Below are 19,576 nucleotides of genomic sequence, written 5' to 3' on the forward strand. Positions count from 1 at the left end.
AAGCAGAATTGATAGTCAACTCCCATCTGCTGACGTTCGTGCCGCTGGAGGATCCCAAGAAAGAAGTGCTGACTCCAAATCATTTCCTTTGGCTAAGTTCCGGCGAGGACAGCAAACCACCAAGGGTACCAATCGACGATGCTACACCTCTTCGACCAAACTGGAAGGTTATTCAACACTTAACAAACCAGTCTTGGAAGCGCTGGGTGCAAGCTTATCTACCTACTATAGCCTGCAGGACGAAATGGTTCGCGGAAACGCGGCCGCTGAAGCTCTGCGATCTAGTGGTCATCGTAGACGAGTCCGTGCGCAACGGATGGCTTCGAGGTAAAGTGGTGAAGACTTATCCAGGACGAGACGGACAAGTTCACAAGGTCGACGTGGAGACTTGCGACGGATCTACTCTTCAAAGACCAGCGGTAAAGGTTGCTCTGTTGGACGTGCAGGAGGAGAGTAAAGTCGATTGACTACGACGTTACGGGTTGGGGTGTTAGTAGAACTGGCAACCTTGGTACGGGATCGGACAAACGTCAACGCGTTGGCGCCGAAAAAGAATTGTCATTGTTAGAAAATTGATCGAAACTGCGACACGTTTTTTCTTGACCTGGCAGTTAGTTAGTTTGTAGTGAATTGTTTTTAGCGAAAACAGTATGTATTTGATCATTAGTTGTTTGATCATCTTTTAATGTATTTTGTTATAGTAGGTGGAATCTATTTGGCTAGTTGCGCGTGATTTGAGTGCTCGCGGGTTTGTGAGTCGGAAGAGGTTAGGTGATAGAAATTCCTTACTGCGCAATTTGCCACTAAAATATTGTATTTCCTTTGATAGTTTGAGTGACCGTTCGGTTGTTCCGGTTAGGTGTACCGGGTTGAGCTCAATTAGAGCGGTAGGAAAGAAAAAGCGTAAGTACGCAAGTGTACTTTTTATTTACCCGAAGATAAATATGATTTTCGTCCATTAGCTTCAAATAGCCGGTGATATCCGACGGTTTAGGGTTGCCAGAGCTAGAGCTTAGGGTAAACGGCGAAACTTATTTGTAAGTTCATAAAAGATTGTTTACATTCATCATTTAATAATAAAATGTATTTACAGTCGAGTTCGTTCGCATACAACGTACTACGGAACAGTTTTTATTTCCCACAATCATTTTGAACTGCAAACACGCCGCTATAATAAAGCAATTTTTTTAACTTAGGTATTGACAAAAAGAGCTTGTAAATTTTTAAGTTACAAGCCATTTATCCGTTGCAAACTTATTTCTTTCGGGTGCTCTTTATGAAGTTTTTCTGCTGTCATTTGAAATTTTGTGATTTTCTAATGAGAATTCCCTTTTTTTTTTAAATAATATTCAAATGAAATTAACTTAATTCATACTTATTTTTACGTTTAAAATAAATCTTAAGAGAGGTAAGAGTTTTTAATAGGAAGTGTCACATTCAGATCTCATATGTTTCCCATTTTTTCTATTGATTTTCTCTTCATGTCCCTACTTAATACGGTGGCCCAAAATTGCAGTAAGCCTGGGATTCTGGGGGCTCAACCTCCAAATGATAGCTTAGCGTGTAAGCAAATAACTTTTATATGACGGCGAAATTCGAAAGCGCCTTTGTGTATGCAGCACATTATGTTTGGATAACAGTATTGGAGCTTATTCTGCGTGGTACTTGGCCTGAGATGACAAAAAAAACACTTTGGTACTTGGTATTTTCAAAGAATCCATTACAGCTCATTTGAAAGGCAGGGGGAGTGTGTTTATACCGGAATTGGATGGTCGGGGGGAAGAAGGATGATTTTTGTAAGCAGCGAGAGACAAGTGTGCTCTCAATTGATGAAGCAGCTTTGCGATAGGGTATGCAATGACTGGATTTTCGTTCTAGCAGATTTTTTTTGAGCCACGCGCGGCGCTCAGATTGTGTTCTATTATCTGCCTGAAGCGTAGTATGCATTGATTTTGCAGAGCAACAAGCTGATTATTTCTTGAATTAATCGATGCCTAAAAACCTACAAATGAATTCGCCTTTCGGTATGCAACAGAACATCTTCAACCATTTTCACAGTTAGACTTCTAAGCCGTCAGTATTTGAAACCCAAGAGTCCTAAGACTATGACTCAATCTTAGACCTACTGCCATGTCAAAATGTGAATGCCATGTGAATATGAAGTGATCAAAAAACAAAGTTTTAACATGCCAAAACCACAATTTTGCAATAAAGTGTTAACGCTTTATCGGTGTTAAATTATTAGATATAATTGCGCCTGCATTATTACAATGTTGTATAACAAGCACAAATTTATTCGTAATTTCATGAAATACAGCAGGTCGCTCGGAAAGAGCGGAAGCTCGAGTTTCTACCACTACAAAATATCGTTTTCATGTTAAGTTCACATTGTTACTCAAATTGCTCTTTTCAGCTCGATAAGGGAAATTTTCGAAGCTATTATTAAAACTACATTGCTCGTTTAGATTGTTTGCATTTTAATTTCTTAAGACAAAACTTGGCGAAGTGTAAACTTAATTCCGCGTAACAATTTTGATAGGCCAAAAATTCGATTTATAAAATACTTGGCGGTAGCCGCGCTTATTACACAAAAACTGAACGCATAATGATATTTACGTTCTGAATAAACCAAATCGATTACTTTTTGATTCTTTTCGCTTTAAAAAGGTGGGTATACTTTCCGTATTCAATGTTTGGAAACTCAGTTCTGCAATTTAGCTTTTTTTCTCTCCCTCTCTCTCTCTTGATTGTAAATTTTCTTTGCAAATGCATATTTTTTGTTTTGTAGAAGAAAAGTTTGATTAAGTCTAAAATTAGATCTACTTCTTGGACCCTTTCTGAGTACTTCGCCAGCGTTCTAGCCAATCGTCCACCAGTTTGATGTTCTCCTCCAGGTCCGCATCCTTGTCACTCTGCAGCTCTTGGATGATCTCTGAACGGTACGAATCTTTGGCTTCGTCTAGCGGAATCTGGAATATCTCGCACTCCATGTTTGATTTCACCTGGATTGAAATATTTTAAAATTGTAAGCATGTTTCGGTTAAAAAAAAATTCAAATCAAACCTTCCGCTCATTGTAGCCACGGGCCTGTAGCCGTTCGTACAGCAATGAAGTGGAACAGCGCACCACAAAGACCGCCTCGAACCAGCGCTCCGGGAAGAATTCCGAGCTGTGATATTCCACAATGTTGCCTCCCTGTTGCATAATCGGTTCCAGATAATCCAGCAGTTTGTCCTCATCTAACACCGGACATTCGAATTCCTCGTCGTACTCTTCCACGAAGCCATGTTCGCTCACGATATCGGACACGTTTTGCCACTGGAAATTCAAATGTTCCGATAGTTTTTGGCACAGGAAGGTCTTTCCAACGCCGGGAGTACCTAAAATGTACCAACACGTGAATATGGTCAATAAACTGGGAGACATACATTCTAGTCTGACAAATCTTACCAGTAACTAAAATATTTGGCTGTTTCATGGTAATCTTTGGTTAAATTTTTACTTTTCGTGACTTTAAATTGGTACCAAAGTGATCTTTCTGGAATTTTTTTGTGCCCTGTTCACCGATGCCACTAATTGCAAGTGTACAAGATTGACCAGCACACTACTTCCTGGACTATGGGGGTCGGGCGCACTGGATTTTGACAGCTGAACAGAGTGAAGAAAAATGTAAACAAATGATGCATGGAAACAACATTTTTTAACGTAAAATTTTGAAACACCCGCCGAATTTTCACAAAAACTGGTGAAAGGGAAAGTTCGGAAAACTATTCAAGATTCTTTTTTTGCTTTTTTTGTTTTTTAAAACGTATTCTCAAGGTGAGTATTATGTGATTAAAGTCAGTGCTTTCAAATGGCATTAGAAAACAAGCTTTTTTAAAAAGTGAATTTATAAATGAAAAATTATCAGTTTTCAATTTTTTTCAACTTTATATTCATAAAAAATAGTTGAATAATCATATATAAGCGAGTTTTGGTTGTGTTAGGCCGTCAAGGTATCGTAAATCGGCTTGAAAATTGATTAAATTTTTTAGGTTTTCTTTGTTATTTTGGGATTGATTCACTTGAAAATAAGCACAAAGGTAAGTAAATTAATATAAAAATCAGCATTCATTATAAAAAAATCATTATTATTTTTATATTAAACTATATGCTTCACTCAAAAAATGTACTTTTCATGTCTAATTCAATAATTTTAAAACCATAATATCAACAAAACTTAGAAATACTTGTTATTTATACTTGATGTAAAATTTAAAAAGAAACTAATTTTAAAAGTAATTGAATATTGAACCGATAGTTTGATTTTTTTTTCATAATTTTTTTGCCAAACATATTGTGAGGCCATATGAAATTGATTATCGGATGTGATGAAGCATCGTTCTTAAATAATTGTATGTTTAATTACTGAACTTTTTTCTATTCATTCCTGATAACTATTTTAACTTTTTCAAAACTTTTTAAGTGTTCGGAAATAAGATCATTTTTACGTTATTAAAATAACAAAATTGTAACCGAATGAACTTAGTTGAATGGACAACACAAACTGTAGCCTTCCATTCGCATATAGTCATTATTCGCTTACTCGAACTGCATCTTTGAGCTTAAAAACAATTTATTTGAAACTTTTGGCTACTGCAAAACTGTTAAAGTAAATAAATTAGAATACACCTAGGTCATTTGACCTTTATGTACATTCCAGAACGATTAAAGCGGTTCCGCTAGAGAATTAGTTTTGTGCTCATATGCATGTTTTGGTCAATGAAATCAGTGATTTTTATATGTTAAAAAATTTGGTAGTTTCAAATTTCAAAATAATACCAAAAATCATTTTGCAACTAGTTATATCTCTTTTAACTTTTAGTGAAAAAAAACGGGGAAGGTTAAAGCAAAAATTCATCATAAAATAATGTTTTTTGTGGGGTTCCATAAAGCGATGAATTAAACATGCATTTTAGTTTAAGCATCTGTAACTAGACAGTTGTATAAATTTTTACAAACTATACGAAATTTGAATCTACTTACGTTGAACAACAAACTTGTAGAAAAAACGGACCAAAAAAACCTTTTTAAACTATTGAAATAACTGTTTGAAAAACCTAATAAATATGCTCACTTTGTTTACACTTGAGCTCACTCTGTTCGTAAATATCACAGCTGGCAGCAGTGCAGCTGGACTGAAGCGAATAAATAATGAGCTAGATTTGTCCAAAAATAGCCCAAGTAGATAGTTAGTCTGCGAGTTATTTTGTGTTTTTTTCTTTAATAAATACTACAATTCCCGGAATGTCTGCATTAGCAGCCCATCACTACGAAACCACACAAACAAATTTCGTTCACGAGAAAGCGTGGTTTATTATTTATTTATTTATTTTGACATTTTGAGGATTTGATCTGAAAATGAAATATTTCAACCAGAGGGCTCGAGCACTTCAAGTCGAATTAAAACTGGTCGAATTGATTTTTTTCGGTCTGTCCCGGTCGGACACAATCTCACATGTGTTCGACCCGTCCGTGTTTCAATGTGGGTAGGAATGCGATGGGTTTCTTCATCGCTTCCTATCAACATTGAAACGGCGCGCGGCAAAGAATCACGCAAGTAGTTCAAAAGCTGTTCACACAACAAAAGCCCTGCTCACATTTTCACCAACAAACTATTCAATTTCTTCTACCCAAAGCGCTCTAGCTTTGATCTTTCCACCTATAATACTTTCATGTTCTTTCTAAAATATTCTACCTTGAATTTTCACAACTCGCCGAAATGCCAAAAATTAAACAAGAGGATTTTGTTTATTTGAAACAGAGGTGCCAGGTTTCCGATAAATCAGGATTTGTCCTAATTTACCAAAGACCGTTCTGATTCATGGTGTCCTGATTTTTGATAAAAACCACCTGGCATAAGGCTCGTCAGGTTTTGAAGGTTGTTCGATTAGGTGAATCGTCGAATTTTACTCATAAAAACAAAATTGGTACGCTAAGGATCAAATTATTTATTCGAATTAATTAGTATATGATTAAAGTTACTGAAACACGTACAATTTCTAAATTGTACATGCTCTATGTTTTATTGCACTTCAAATAGATTTTCTCCGGGTGTACGTCCCTCGTCCATGAAATTTCAAATCAATGATTTTTTTTAATTGAAACTATTTTTTATTCTTTTTTAAACAATGAAGTATGATTTTAATCAAGGGATATTTATTGAGCTTTGATCGTTCATAAACAATCATGTTTATCGAAATTTCACTTTCAAATATTCGATTTAAAAATATTTTTATCACTTAGAGCAAACGCACCAATAAGTGAGTATACGCGGCCCGGTTTTGCTCATTTCAGCGGACCGGTTTTGGGATACACACTCTTTCGCGCACCGGGCGGTGGCATAATTATTTTTAAATTTAGCATTGCACTGAGAAAACTTTTGAAGAAAATCCTAATCTTAAATTAATACGGACCGAGTAAATTTTCGGAGTCGTCCACCAAACGGCTCTTCTTAGTTACATGATCATTTTTGGTCATAAAATACGATGCTTCGAGTTTGTTTATCTGAAATTGAGTGAGAAAGGAAAAAAAAGTTATCAAAATTCATAGGTAGAAAAAAGTCCTATACAATATAAAAATACAAAATAAATAACTCACCATCAGAACCAGCAATTGCACTTTCTCGTTCAATTCCTGGATAAACCAGAAAAAAGTAACGAAATTGCGAATTCAACTGGTTATTCAAAAAAAAAATCCATCCACAATTTTAATCTCATACACATTTTTTCTTAAAATGAATATCAACAAACATCCACACGCTGCGACGTCGTTTGTTTAATTCTGCTTAAATCTTCAACTTCTTTTTCTGTCCAACGTGCTGACTGAAATAGTTGCTGCTCTGAAAAACTGGGTCCCATTAGTTGCAAACTTATTGAGAGACCTCGTTTTGAAAGCCGAATTGGTAGGGACAGTAATGGAATGCCACCCATACGGTTGCATACAAAAATTCTGCACAGCGCACTGGTCTCGATTATTATTACTCCGAGAAAAATCCTTGAAGCTTCACTTAAGGTTGTGGGAGTCAGTCAAATGTTTACTACACGGAATGCACAATCAAAATTTTCAGAAAGCAATCGTCGGACTTGAAGGGCTTTTCGAAAATATTTCATGGAATTAGTTTTTGCGCAATAAAAAAAGTTTCCGCTTTCCGTTCGTTTGTTTAATTCTGCTTAAAACGGTAGAATTTTTTCAGTGCATGTTTGATCTCGCCCCTTTCTAGTGAGCAAATTTGATGATTTTGTCGGTCCCGACGGCAACGGCCCTATTTTGCTCACCTTCATATTAACCCCCGGTGCGGTATGGAAGTGATTAAACTCGTGAGCATTTTCACTTTGCTCGCGATTGCTGCGGATGCCCTTAGTTCATGAAACTTGTATTATGCATGCAAAAAAATCCAAAATATGAGCGCTAATAATCATAGCAGCTTTGCCTACTAGCGAAACGTCGCATACGTCGCGACGTTGAAAATAATAACGACGCACCGCAAGTTTCCTAGGATACTTGGAGCATGCGATTGATGGCCTAAGGAAAATGTACAGAAAATAAAATAAACAATGTTCGAGTACTACATCGAAATCGCCTACTGGACTGAAAAAAGAAAAACAAACCTGCGAATGACAGAAATCTCGCTAGTAAAAAAGCGTCACTGTCGCTATTCGGTTTGGTGCTATACACATAATATATAACAATAATGCGATATGGCCTTCTTAAAAAGTACGCTTGACATGAAACGAATTTGCAGCCAACATTGCAGAACTAAAACCTAAAACGCGCAAACATCAACAAAATTTGACGTTTCCTTCCGAGCGCTGATGAGCTTGCAATATTTTGAACACGGATTCTGCCGACTCGCAAGACCATTGGTGTTCGGAACGTTTTTGTGAACAAATCTGTACTTTAAAGGTTCATTTTGTTGAATTTCACCATCGATATTCAACAAAATGACAGCATCCTCCAAGGTAAGAAGAATTTCATAATACACCTCAGGGAATTTAGTTTGAAATTTTCCTAGTAATTTCTTTTGGGTTGTATTGGTTATGTGAATGGGTCTAGTCGTGGTGTTTGCTAATTTTTGTTTTATTCCTTTAAAACAGATGGATGTGGATCCGCCCCGTGGGGAAGGATTCCGATCGTACTACATCCAAAAGATCGAAGAGCTACAGCTGATAGTGGCCGAGAAGAGCCAGAATCTGCGTCGCTTGCAAGCCCAACGAAATGAGCTGAACGCTAAGGTTCGCATGTTGCGGGAGGAACTCCAACTGCTTCAGGAACAGGGCAGTTACGTCGGTGAGGTGGTGAAACCGATGGACAAAAAGAAGGTTTTGGTCAAAGTCCATCCGGAGGGTAAATTCGTAGTGGACATTGACAAGAACATCGACATCAATGACGTGACCCCGAACTGCCGCGTAGCTCTGAGAAACGAAAGCTACACCTTGCACAAGATTCTGCCTAACAAGGTCGACCCCTTGGTTTCGTTGATGATGGTGGAAAAAGTTCCAGACTCCACCTATGAGATGGTCGGTGGTTTGGACAAACAGATAAAGGAAATCAAGGAAGTCATCGAACTTCCGGTCAAGCATCCGGAACTGTTCGATGCTCTGGGTATTGCTCAACCCAAAGGTGTTCTGCTGTATGGACCACCGGGTACCGGTAAAACTTTGCTGGCTCGAGCTGTCGCTCACCATACCGAATGCACTTTCATTCGTGTTTCGGGGTCCGAGTTGGTTCAGAAATTCATCGGTGAAGGTTCCAGGATGGTTCGAGAGCTTTTCGTGATGGCAAGGTAAAATACTATTGTTATAAACCTTCATAAGATGTAATCAATCTTTAATGTTACAGAGAGCACGCTCCATCAATTATCTTCATGGACGAAATTGATTCGATCGGTTCATCGCGTATCGAAAGTGGAAGTGGTGGTGATTCCGAAGTCCAGAGAACTATGTTGGAACTGTTGAACCAGTTGGACGGTTTCGAAGCGACCAAGAACATCAAGGTCATTATGGCCACCAACCGTATCGACATTCTGGATCCTGCCTTGCTCCGTCCGGGTCGTATCGATCGTAAGATTGAATTCCCCCCACCAAACGAGGAAGCTCGGTTGGACATTCTCAAGATTCACTCACGCAAGATGAACCTTACGCGTGGAATCAATCTGCGCAAGATCGCCGAATTGATGCCGGGAGCTTCCGGGGCCGAGGTGAAGGGCGTGTGCACCGAAGCCGGAATGTACGCGTTGCGTGAACGTCGCGTCCACGTGACACAGGAGGACTTCGAGATGGCCGTCGCCAAGGTCATGCAGAAGGATTCCGAGAAGAACATGTCGATCAAGAAACTTTGGAAGTAAACGGATGGGAAATTATATGCTTGTTTCTGCTATTGGTACTTTTTTCAATCAAGCGCCCTTTGAATGTAGGAATATATAATCGGAAAATAAAAACTGGATAACTTAAGTCCACATTTTTAATGACTGAACTTCGAAATAGAATTTAAACTTTGAAAATCACTGGTTATCTAAACCAGTGATTTTCAAAGTTTAAATTGAACGATCTACGTTCTCAATTCTCGGATCTCATTTTTTGAAGAGTTAGTTTCTTTTTCGTTCTATGCAAGCAAAAAGAGTGGGGATTTTAAAAAATAATAAGATAGTTTTATTTGCATTTTTTTTTCAGCTATCTGCATAGAGTGTCGTCCCTAGTCGAAACACTTTTCTTCTTTCCACGCATGCACGCTCGATCTTCTTCGAAACTCAAGCACTTCACATAGCAAGTTTCTTTTCTTTTTACAAACTTCCATTTCTTCATGGAGATTGAGTATATTGCATACCTTCCTTTTTTCCTACTTTATGGATTTTCCGACGGTGATTTGATGTTACTTAAGGAGAAAAATGAGCTATACAAGGTTCTACTTTAGTTGGTTGATTACTCTCATAAGATGGTTAGTAATTTGTTTGTTTGTTTTTTGAGAAATTTTCCAAATTTGTTTCCAGTTTTTGTTCCTCTATTTTATCTGAGAGGGGTTACTTTAAATTCATTTACTCATGTTCTGTTTTCAATAGGTACAATATATTGTTTAAATTTCAATCTATATGAAGTTTGTTTGTTTCTACGATAAAACTCTACAATAGTGCCCATTATTTTTCTTTGTTTTTACAAATCAGTGCTAGCTAAGTGGTTCTCTATTCAGTTTCGTCTTACATCAGCATTTTTTATACTTACTTAATTTTGATTGAACGTTTATTAAAAGTGGTGCATGAACTTGTGTTTTTTCTTTAAAGTTATACTGCAGCTTGGCCTGTTTCCGATTTAATATTTTTCAACCGTCCTCTGTCCCAAATTCGACAGAGAAAAACTCTCAAAGAAATAATTGTTAATAGATTTTTGTTCACTATTTCGCTACTATAAATTATAACAGAATATTTACAAGTTTTGTTTCTCCAGATTTGATCTACAGTTTTCAATAAAATTGTTTTTTTTTTTCAACAATTTCTTTCCCCAAGTATTTAAATCATTTATAATCGATAAATTTTTATTTTTTTCCAAAAACGAAATCCTTTGCTCCCTAACGTAAAAACTAAAAACTAATCAGCTATCCCGGTTGTTCAAAAACAGACAAAATTTGAGCGCTTACTGTTCAGATGCACAAAGGAATTTATAGAAGCTTTAGATGTAGGCGAATTTCCTTAAATTTGTATTATTTTTTTCTTAATTTTCCAAAAAGAAAAAAATGACGAACAAAAAGACTTTTCTAATATTTTGCAATTACTTTTGGCACACTCTTACTTTCTTTTTTTCAGTTTTTAATTCAATGCTTAAAAATGCGATTTTTTTTAAATACTTTATCATCGTCACAAAAAAATCAAGTCTTTTGTCTGATGAAAACTCATTTAATACACAAAAATATAGTATCTCAATGTTGTCTAATTAGGTTTAAAAATATCTAGTTATCAAATTTCTGTCAATCAAAATGCATACAATTTTTGGACACTGGTAATTTGCAAGAGAGTAGCTAAACTAAATTGTTCGTAACATTAATCCGAATCAGATTAAATTTGGCATACAAAAAAAAACAAAAAGCCACTGCAGTTAGATATCTTGAGAAGTATATCCTTGAAGAAAACAATAGAAATGGTTTAAACGTCAAACCCCAACCAGATGATTTTTGAACATTTCAAAGCATATTTGGCTTCAACGAGAATAAAAAGCAATAATACAATAAATTGGACGCGACGAACACATTAATCATTTCTCAAATCACCGAAATTCAAACTATTGACACGTTTACGTTCGATTTACTATAGAGATAAAATTTTAACTATCATCTTCTCAATAAGACCGAAAAGTTCTAAAAAAACTAGGTGGGCTGTTTCGGAATTACTTGTGGTTTTTGTGTAAATCTACACAATATCATTCTGTTTTGCTGTAATCGGGGTTATAAGGGATTGATTTTGTTTTATTTCTTTTCGTCTAGACTTGGTTGGATACTTTTAATTTATTTTTTATACGTGTATCAGTGCTGTGAGTGCAAATTCATAACCGGAGACCAACATAAGTGCTTTTGCTTTCCTCTATCAAGTATTCAGTATAGGTAGGTATACAAATGGACGTTTACAAGTTTGTCCGCTAGGGAAAATGGAAGAATTGGAAATTGGAAAAAAGGAACGCTTATGTTTCACCTATTTTGTTCTATTATATTACTTTCATCTACAGTAAAGTAGGTATTTGCAGTTTTGTGATTATCAATATCAAAGCAAGATAATCGAGTTTGTTCGATACATCGCTGAGTAGAGCCGAGTTTCTGCTTCCTGTTTCTTTTTTGTTTCTCTAATATCAACTCACATGCATAATTATACTCTAGAGAACAGTTGTTCGATAAATTAGTTGATTTCATCACAATTAATTGTTTTATCCTTTGCTGTCATAACGATTCTTAGTATGTAATTGGCTACAATCATACACAAAATAAATTTAAACTGCACGTTCGCTGCTCTCACTCAGCTCATATAGCTCTAGAAACTGTTTTCCCACAAAAAGGAAAAAAGGTAAATTTTATAACTTGTACCTACAATTATTACTAAAACTGCCCCAGGAATCACACGAAATTCTTCCGCTCGATAGCACAACGAACTCACTCAGTCAGACTGGCTAGTTTGTTGCTTTGTTCACTAAACCATAGTAAGGAATTGCTTCCTCCGAACAATCGAGGAAGGCTTCTTTAGTTCCTAAATTAACCGCACCTTTGCACATACAAAAATCATCGCTAACACACGGCGCATACACTCGCTCATCACCACATTCGGAACTCAAGCTATGAATACCAACGGCTAAACTTGAGTCTATCATTTCCTAATCACTACCTACTATACTCCTTACACTGCTCCTGTATCCTATTCAAGCCGAAAGTCGTTAGTCAATGTTTCAGTTTTAGTAGGTTAGTGGTACACAGTTTAGTCGTGGAACCCGGCCGTTTTAGAGGCGGACCCTTTTTTTGGCGTCCCTTGTTGCATTGTATCCCATTATTGGTTCTTATGGTACATTGTTTGAATGTTTTGTTTTTCTTTCACATTTCGTTCGTGTCGCATCTAAAGAGCACTAGATGTCGAGGCCGCTCGGTACAGCGAGTTTCGGCCCTTGACCGGCAGTGGATGGGCTTCGGTGTTGAACACCCAGTCGTCCAGCGGGAGCAGCGTGTCGTCCGAGAATAGCAAGTACAGATACTGGCGACGAGAAACAAATTTAATGAACGTGAATCACAATTTTCTGTCTTCAATGAACAATCACAAATCAATCGCACTTACCTTGAGAGTTTCGGCAAGGAAGAAACTCTGCTGCACGTCATCCTTCTGAGGATCTGTCAAGTAAACGTTCTTCAAACCGCTGAAGCCATTTGGCGTCCGGCAGTGTTTCTCCAGGGCCTAAAAAAGGAAATCAATTAGCATCATACCATATAAACGTTTTATTTGAATTTTCCTCCGTACCTGCACTGCGTCCCAGCCCCAGTCCCTGTACTTTTGGTCGTGCGTCAACCGCCACATCACAAAGTAGCTCTCGAAGGTCTCCGGTCGCAGGATGTAGTACTTCTCTTGGGACTTGAGTGCCTTAGCTTCGACACCGTCGTTAAAGCGGAACGCTTCCGGCCCGAGCCGAGTGTACGTCCTGACGTAGCTCTCGTGGCAGGTGTTGGTCAACCCTTCGCCAATCTCCAGGTACTTTTCCGAGTACTGATTGTTGAGGGTGGTTCCACCCAAGCCGAAAAGTCCACCTTTAATGAAGAAAAGAGTAAGTAGAGTCAAACAAATCTTTGATGGTATCAGAAACCACCTACCAGCAAAGCACGCCAAATGATCCATCTTGTGTTCTAATCGGTCGAATTTCATGTCCGAAACATAAGTCAGCCCTCCCTGGCTGGTGCGTATCATGTGCTGGATGATGGCCTGCATGGCATCGTCGTACATTTCACGGGCTTCCTCATCTTCGTGGCCCGATTGGATCCAAGCTTTGAGCAGATACTCGTAGAAACTGTCACCGAGAGCTCCGAGTGACATGTGCTGTTGGCCCCACTTGCCCGTCTTGGGGTTCAGATAGTTCGGATACAAGCCTTTCGGCTTCTCCAGGTCCTTCAGCACGCTGCGGATCGTTTGGACCCGTTCCCGGTACACCGAATCGCCGGTGATGTCACTCAAGTAGCTAAACTCCATGTGCAGGGTACCGAACTCGGACAGGATGCTGCTACCACCGCTAGCCCAGCCGTAGTTTTTGCTGACCTGTGTGAGGAGTGGATTGAAAGATTGAGACCTTGGACAGCCGATTGAAGTATTTTAAAGGTCAAAAGTTCAAAAATGATTTGAGTTAAGGTGAGGTTGAAATTGGGAATGTTTCCATAACCTAGGCATAATTTTTTTTTAAATTGTTTTTAAATCCTTACAGTTGTTGATCATTTTAATCTATTTTAGTGAACTGCGGCATTCGTTAACTCATCCTTTAATATGACTAGTTCTATGGGATTCTAACAATTTTCTGTATGCTTAAAATGAGAACTTTACATTTGTCAACACTTTCTAGCACAAGAAGTGGAAAAGTGATTCGTAGCAGTTTTGATGCCCCTCACGGGATCTCCGGATGCCAACAACCATTGGAACACAGGTTTCAGTTTTCATTACCAGACTTCAAACGATGCGTAAGTTGAAGATACTCCGTTGTGCTTTCACCAAAATTTCCAACTACGAATTTTATACTCTACTATTTTTATTAAAAACCTGCTTCTTTTGGTTTAAATCTACAGTCATTTACGTTCATTTTACCTCTACAATTAAAGGGGAATCCGAAGGGGTTGCCTTCTCATAAGTGGACTTCTCCGTGTCAAGGACAGTGTCTAATTTTCACACAAGAATTACGTCCGTGTCGAAGTACCAACTACCTCAACGTTGGAATAGGGAATTTTGTTTCTTCCTTGCGAATATTCATCATCATTTGACTTTCTACTGCTAAGGAAGGTTGTCCACCACGGAACGAAAACTAATCCTTTTAGCAATAATAAACTAAACCCCACAAACACTGTGCGTCAATTCACAACAGAGAAGAAGTCTATTTGCTTCGCGAAGCTCACAATTAAATAGACCACGTGATTGACCGAGAAGTATGGAGTATTAGTCGCATGTACTCTTCATCAGGAAAACCATGGGTCATCGATGGCCCTTTTGAAAAGCTTAGTCGTTAAGACAAGTGCTTGTTCTTGAATTGTCGTTGAACAGCTTTCACTGACGACCAGGGATTGAAATGCTCTTGCTCAAGCGGCTGAGCATCAACGCTCTTGAAGCTCGAGAGCGAAGAAAGCTGGAGCCAATTCTAGCCCAACAATAAATGCTCAAATTAAGCTCATACTCATACCTCTTCTGGCTCTAGGAGACAAGGTTTTGCATTTTGCTTTGAGTTTGTTAGCTCAAGGAGCCGAAATTTCTTGAGCTTGCTGGCTCAGCAACATTGTAACACTTGAGCCAAATGATGTGTATTGACTTTGCTATTGTGGTGCTGTGTGAGCCAACGGCTTTTTTATGCACCAGGAACTGTGGAAGGGCTTGTTGGGATTAATAAAATGAATGTTAAAGATTTCTTGTAACTGGTAAAAGTTACCAGCACTAGTAACTATGAAATAGTAAAATTTACAATTTTTCGGGAAAAACACCAAAAGAAAGGGCTTGTTGCGAGGATTATTAAAATCAATGTTAGAGAGTTCTAGTAACTAGTAAAAGTTACCAGCACTAGTAACTATGAAATAGTAAAATTTACAATTTTTCGGGAAAAACGCCAAATGAAAGGGCTTTTTGCGAGGATTATTAAAATCAACGTTAGAGAGTTCTAGTTACTAGTGAAAGTAACCAGCACTAGTAACTATGAAATAGTAAAAATTACAATTACATAATTAGAGAGTTCTAGTTACTAGTAAAAGTTACCAGACTAGTAACTATGAAATAGTAAAATTTACAATTTTTCGTGAAAAACGCCAAATGAAAGGGTTTTTACTATTTCATAGTTACTAGTGCTGGTAACTTTCACTAGTAACTAGAACTCTCTAATATTGATTTTAATAATCCTCGCAACAAGCCCTTTCATTTCGCGTTTTTCCCGAAAAATTGTAAATTTTACTATTTCATAGTTACTAGTCTGGTAACTTTTACTAGTTACTAGAACTCTCTAACATTGATTTTAATAATCCTCGCAACAAGCCCATTCATTTGGCGTTTTTTCCGAAAAATTGTAAATTTTACTATTTCATAGTTACTAGTCTGGTAATTTTTACTAGTTACTAGAACTCTCTAAAATTGATTTTAATAATCCTCGCAACAAGCCCTTTCATTTGGCGTTTTTCCCGAAAAATTGTAAATTTTACTATTTCATAGTTACTAGTCTGGTAACTTTTACTAGTTACTAGAACTCTCTAACATTGATTTTAATAATCCTCGCAACAAGCCCATTCATTTGGCGTTTTTTCCGAAAAATTGTAAATTTTACTATTTCATAGTTACTAGTCTGGTAATTTTTACTAGTTACTAGAACTCTCTAACATTGATTTTAATAATCCTCGCAACAAGCCCTTTCATTTGGCGTTTTTCCCGAAAAATTGTAAATTTTACTATTTCATAGTTACTAGTGCTGGTAACTTTCACTAGTTACTAAAACCGTCCAATATTTATGTTAAAAATCCATGCGACAAGCCCTTTTTTTAGTGACTTCACTGTGCACAAAAAAGCAGGCGTTGGCTCGAACAGCAGCATTGAAAACAAGCTCAACGAATTTGAATCGGTTGAGCCAACAAGCTCAAGCTCCTATGGAGGCATGAGCTAACGGGCTCGCGAGGCAAAAAAAGAGCTAAGGTTTCTTCCAAATAAGAGCTTAGCAATACGAAGCTCCGGAGACAAAAACGATAGGAGCTTCGTCGATTGCTTTGTAAGCGGAGCTATGGAAATAAAGAGCTATGAAGCTCGCTCAAATGAGCTTAATTTTCAATCCCTGCTGACGACATTTACCTGGAAGACCTCAATCAAGTAAGGCGCCCCATATTATATCCATAAAAGACAGAAAGGAAGGTCAAAACTACGGAACAGATAGCTATAGCACGTCACTGTAAGGTCCAGCGTGAAAACGGAAAATCAGGACTGATGAGGCGACTGTTAAAGCATAAAAGATCAGTAGAACAAGAAGAGAAGGACAAGACTTGAGTGGGGGGACGCCGATTAAGGAAAAAGGGAAAGTTTAATCCAGTTGTGCTGATGGATGGCTACGGGTTAGTTAGAAAGCCGAGAACGGAAAAGGCATGTGGACGCACAGTAAGCGCTTCAACCATCGACCGAAAAAGCGGAGCAAAGTCGAGACTGCTGTCGTTAGCTCGGAAGATGGAAAGAGTAGGAAACCGCAAGGTGTACTCAGTTTTACTCATCAGGTCTCCTCTACTGAACAAAGTTGTCAATGAGTTAGCAAAAAAGATTGACAAGAAGTTACCACGGAAGCTCAACCGCAAATGGGTCTACACTAAAAACCTTAGTGGTGACCGGCCGTCGTAGTCACAATCATCAAAACAAGACTCATCCAAAGCTCTCACTATGTCATCGGCCGCAGGCTCAGAAAGGCGTATTGTGGAAGCAGATTGCAATTTGAAACGATTCGCCTCTCAGCAACAGTGGCAGTCTAAAGACTACAGATGAAAGGAAGTCAGTGTGAAGCACTTAAGACCCAGAAACTTAACTAGGACGGCTTAAATGTCCACGCTGATGTGGTTAAATAAGCCAAGTGAAACCGGACTTAGAAGTTGACGGTGTGTTGTTTACCATAATTTAGAATGAACCAGTTCCAGAGGAAGAACAGACATTGCAATGGAAATAATGTGTTGATGAGATTCGTCTCATCGAAGCAACCGATGAGATGAATAGCAACACCATGCATGATGTTTGTTTGTCATGTACAATCGATATCAATGTAACCATAGGGACAATTATTGTTTAAAACTTATAGCGTTTTCGTTTATGAGCAGAGGCAACCTAGTTATCCACGAGTTTTGCCCTAACTGCAGTAATTGTGTTCGTTTATTTATTTAAAAGTTCACCACCACCCAAGTTTTGAACCTCCAGCAGGCGATTGCACCTCGTTAAGTTGGTGGTTAGCATAAGGGTGAGTGTATCAACCATATTTTGCATAGTCCCGGGTGACGATTTTGTTTGTTTATTAAGAAAAAGTTTGCCCCCGTGCCAGCAGAGAAAACGAAAACGCTATTAGAGTAGAGTATTAAGTCATTCCAAGTTCTATCACTGCCCAAAGTGCTGTATCAACAAGTGTAGCTCATAAAAAACAACGCGAAAGTTAAGTAAAGGAAGATCTCGAAATACATGCGGGAAAACTCCCAATGAGCATGGCACAAGAAAGCGCCTTGAATCATGTTGCAACGTTGAAGGTCGAAGCCTTATACATATTTTAAACTGGAGGAGGTACGGATACAACAATAACTTACACTTAGTTACTTCAACCACAGATCAGGATCTACTCTACTCTACTCTGTGCGTAATTTTGCAAGCCGGTTCCTTTACTTACGCGGATAGAACACATGGCTAAGAAATATTCGACTGGACAGGAAGCCTGGAAAAATCGATATTGCCAGAAATCCGGAGGAAAGAAGGGCACCACAACCTGCTTTTAAAAATCTTTTTGTGTAATTTGAAAATTACTGTTGTACTAAAGAGTGTTGATGGCTATTCACAAATACTTTGACTAAGAAAGGAATAAAAAAAAAGATTTTTTTTTCTGAGAGAATCAGAAAATTCTGGAGCATTTTTTGCTAACAGTTTACTATAAGAATGTTTATAATCTAGTGAACAAATAGACTAAATTTTATGACTGTTGACAAGAATATTAGAGTGTCCAAAATATCGATGAAATGCAAATTCAAAGTCATGGGGTTCTGAAACTGGAGATACCATAATAATTTATACTCATTATTGATCAAAAGTGGTCAACATACTACACTTATAAACTAGCTAGTCTACAACACTGTTTCGTCATTGCACATCAACCCTTCTATTTCCGAAATAACTGAGGGGTGAAGAACAAACCCTAGAATTTTTCAGTAAACCAGATAACGCAAGTGATAATTATTAACCCCATGACTAAGATTCAGATAGATCCGATAGTTGTAAAAATTCAAAAAACCGGAACGCTAGAACGAAAAAAATGTAGCTATTGGTGTAGGCTAGTGCTTGAAATGTTTAGCATACATGTTTTCGCTCGACTGTTGAAATGATTAGAGGTAAAAAGCAATAGAATATGAGCACTTGTACTAACCTTATAGAACAGAGAGACAAAGAATAGTTCAACATGATTGACAACCCTCTCGAGTAAAGTCTTAGGCTACAATAACACACATCAGAGTTATTTGGATGGGGAAAGGGGTACCATTGGGGATTTTTTTTTTTTTCAATACAAGAACCAAGAAAAGAAGCGCGGAGGGGAGATAACAGAATTTTTGAGACAGAAGCCGTTATTTCCGTAGTTTATTTGTAGTTTTTTTCCGGGGTTCGGGGAAGAAAAGAGAAGATTTACCTATGGATTAAAATTTACTCTTGCGAAGGTTAAACCGAACCAGAGATATAACAAGAAGAATAAAAATTACTACCTCTACTTGCTTTCTATGAAACTCCGATAGCTAAAAGTGGTGTTTTGAAAAACTTGAGTAAAATTTTTGTATTTCTATTTCGATTCCCTGAGTGCCTGGAGGTGTTGGAATCATCTACTCATAAAAAAAATTAAACATGCTTAGGTATTAAATTTTGTATGTACACAAATCATCTATCGTCAATGGGTGTTTGGCCGATATAAGCTTTCCTTTGATGGTTCGTAGGAAATGATTCTAAGTTAGTCAACTGACCCTATGCGTTCTAATACGATAGCAAGATGTGGCTCTCGTGGTTGGGAAGTAGGTATTAGAAGATGCTGATTACCGGAATGGGATTCAGTTGGATTTGTTTTCAACTTTATACATATTGAGTTACATTACA

At 37.8% G+C, this 19,576-nt stretch overlaps 3 protein-coding genes across 9 annotated transcripts in view; 1 reads left to right on the plus strand and 2 right to left on the minus strand.

Annotated features, from left to right (window-relative positions):
* Positions 1-2,457: 2,457 nt before the first annotated feature.
* LOC129754099 (adenylate kinase isoenzyme 6 homolog) lies at positions 2,458-3,639 on the minus strand. Its single transcript, XM_055749970.1, has 3 exons — positions 3,451-3,639; positions 3,064-3,380; positions 2,458-3,002 (listed from the first exon to the last, which is right to left on the minus strand). Exons 1-3 carry the CDS (start codon positions 3,476-3,478, stop codon positions 2,820-2,822), a joined length of 528 nt encoding a protein of 175 aa, XP_055605945.1. The 5' UTR covers positions 3,479-3,639; the 3' UTR covers positions 2,458-2,819.
* Positions 3,640-7,832: 4,193 nt separating this feature from the next.
* On the plus strand, positions 7,833-9,491 carry LOC129754088 (26S proteasome regulatory subunit 8). Its single transcript, XM_055749959.1, has 3 exons — positions 7,833-8,000; positions 8,136-8,824; positions 8,881-9,491. Exons 1-3 carry the CDS (start codon positions 7,983-7,985, stop codon positions 9,383-9,385), a joined length of 1,212 nt encoding a protein of 403 aa, XP_055605934.1. The 5' UTR covers positions 7,833-7,982; the 3' UTR covers positions 9,386-9,491.
* Positions 9,492-9,666: 175 nt separating this feature from the next.
* LOC129754032 (mannosyl-oligosaccharide alpha-1,2-mannosidase IA) overlaps positions 9,667-19,576 on the minus strand; it is a 67,622-nt gene continuing 57,712 nt past the window's right edge. For all 7 annotated transcript variants that reach the window (XM_055749896.1, XM_055749907.1, XM_055749900.1 and 4 more), the window contains 4 exons: positions 13,363-13,801; positions 13,016-13,299; positions 12,836-12,952; positions 9,667-12,754 (listed from right to left, as the gene is read on the minus strand). In XM_055749896.1, the coding sequence (XP_055605871.1) occupies positions 12,620-12,754; positions 12,836-12,952; positions 13,016-13,299; positions 13,363-13,801 (975 nt within the window). In that variant the 3' untranslated portion in view covers positions 9,667-12,619. The remainder of the gene's footprint in view (positions 12,755-12,835; positions 12,953-13,015; positions 13,300-13,362; positions 13,802-19,576) is intronic.

This window comes from Uranotaenia lowii, chromosome 1 (assembly GCF_029784155.1).
Source record: "Uranotaenia lowii strain MFRU-FL chromosome 1, ASM2978415v1, whole genome shotgun sequence".
NCBI lineage: Eukaryota > Metazoa > Arthropoda > Insecta > Diptera > Culicidae > Uranotaenia > Uranotaenia lowii.

Excerpts from the sequence above, each read along its gene's own strand:
- LOC129754099 (XM_055749970.1), bottom strand. The coding sequence starts at position 3,478 with ATGAAACAGCCAAATATTTTAGTTACTG. Across the intron at positions 3,381-3,450 it reads GCCAAATATTTTAGTTACTG|GTACTCCCGGCGTTGGAAAG; the intron begins GTAAGATTTGTC and ends GGTACATTTTAG. Across the intron at positions 3,003-3,063 it reads GTGGCTACAATGAGCGGAAG|GTGAAATCAAACATGGAGTG; the intron begins GTTTGATTTGAA and ends ATTTCAATCCAG.
- LOC129754088 (XM_055749959.1), top strand. Across the intron at positions 8,825-8,880 it reads GAGCTTTTCGTGATGGCAAG|AGAGCACGCTCCATCAATTA; the intron begins GTAAAATACTAT and ends TTAATGTTACAG.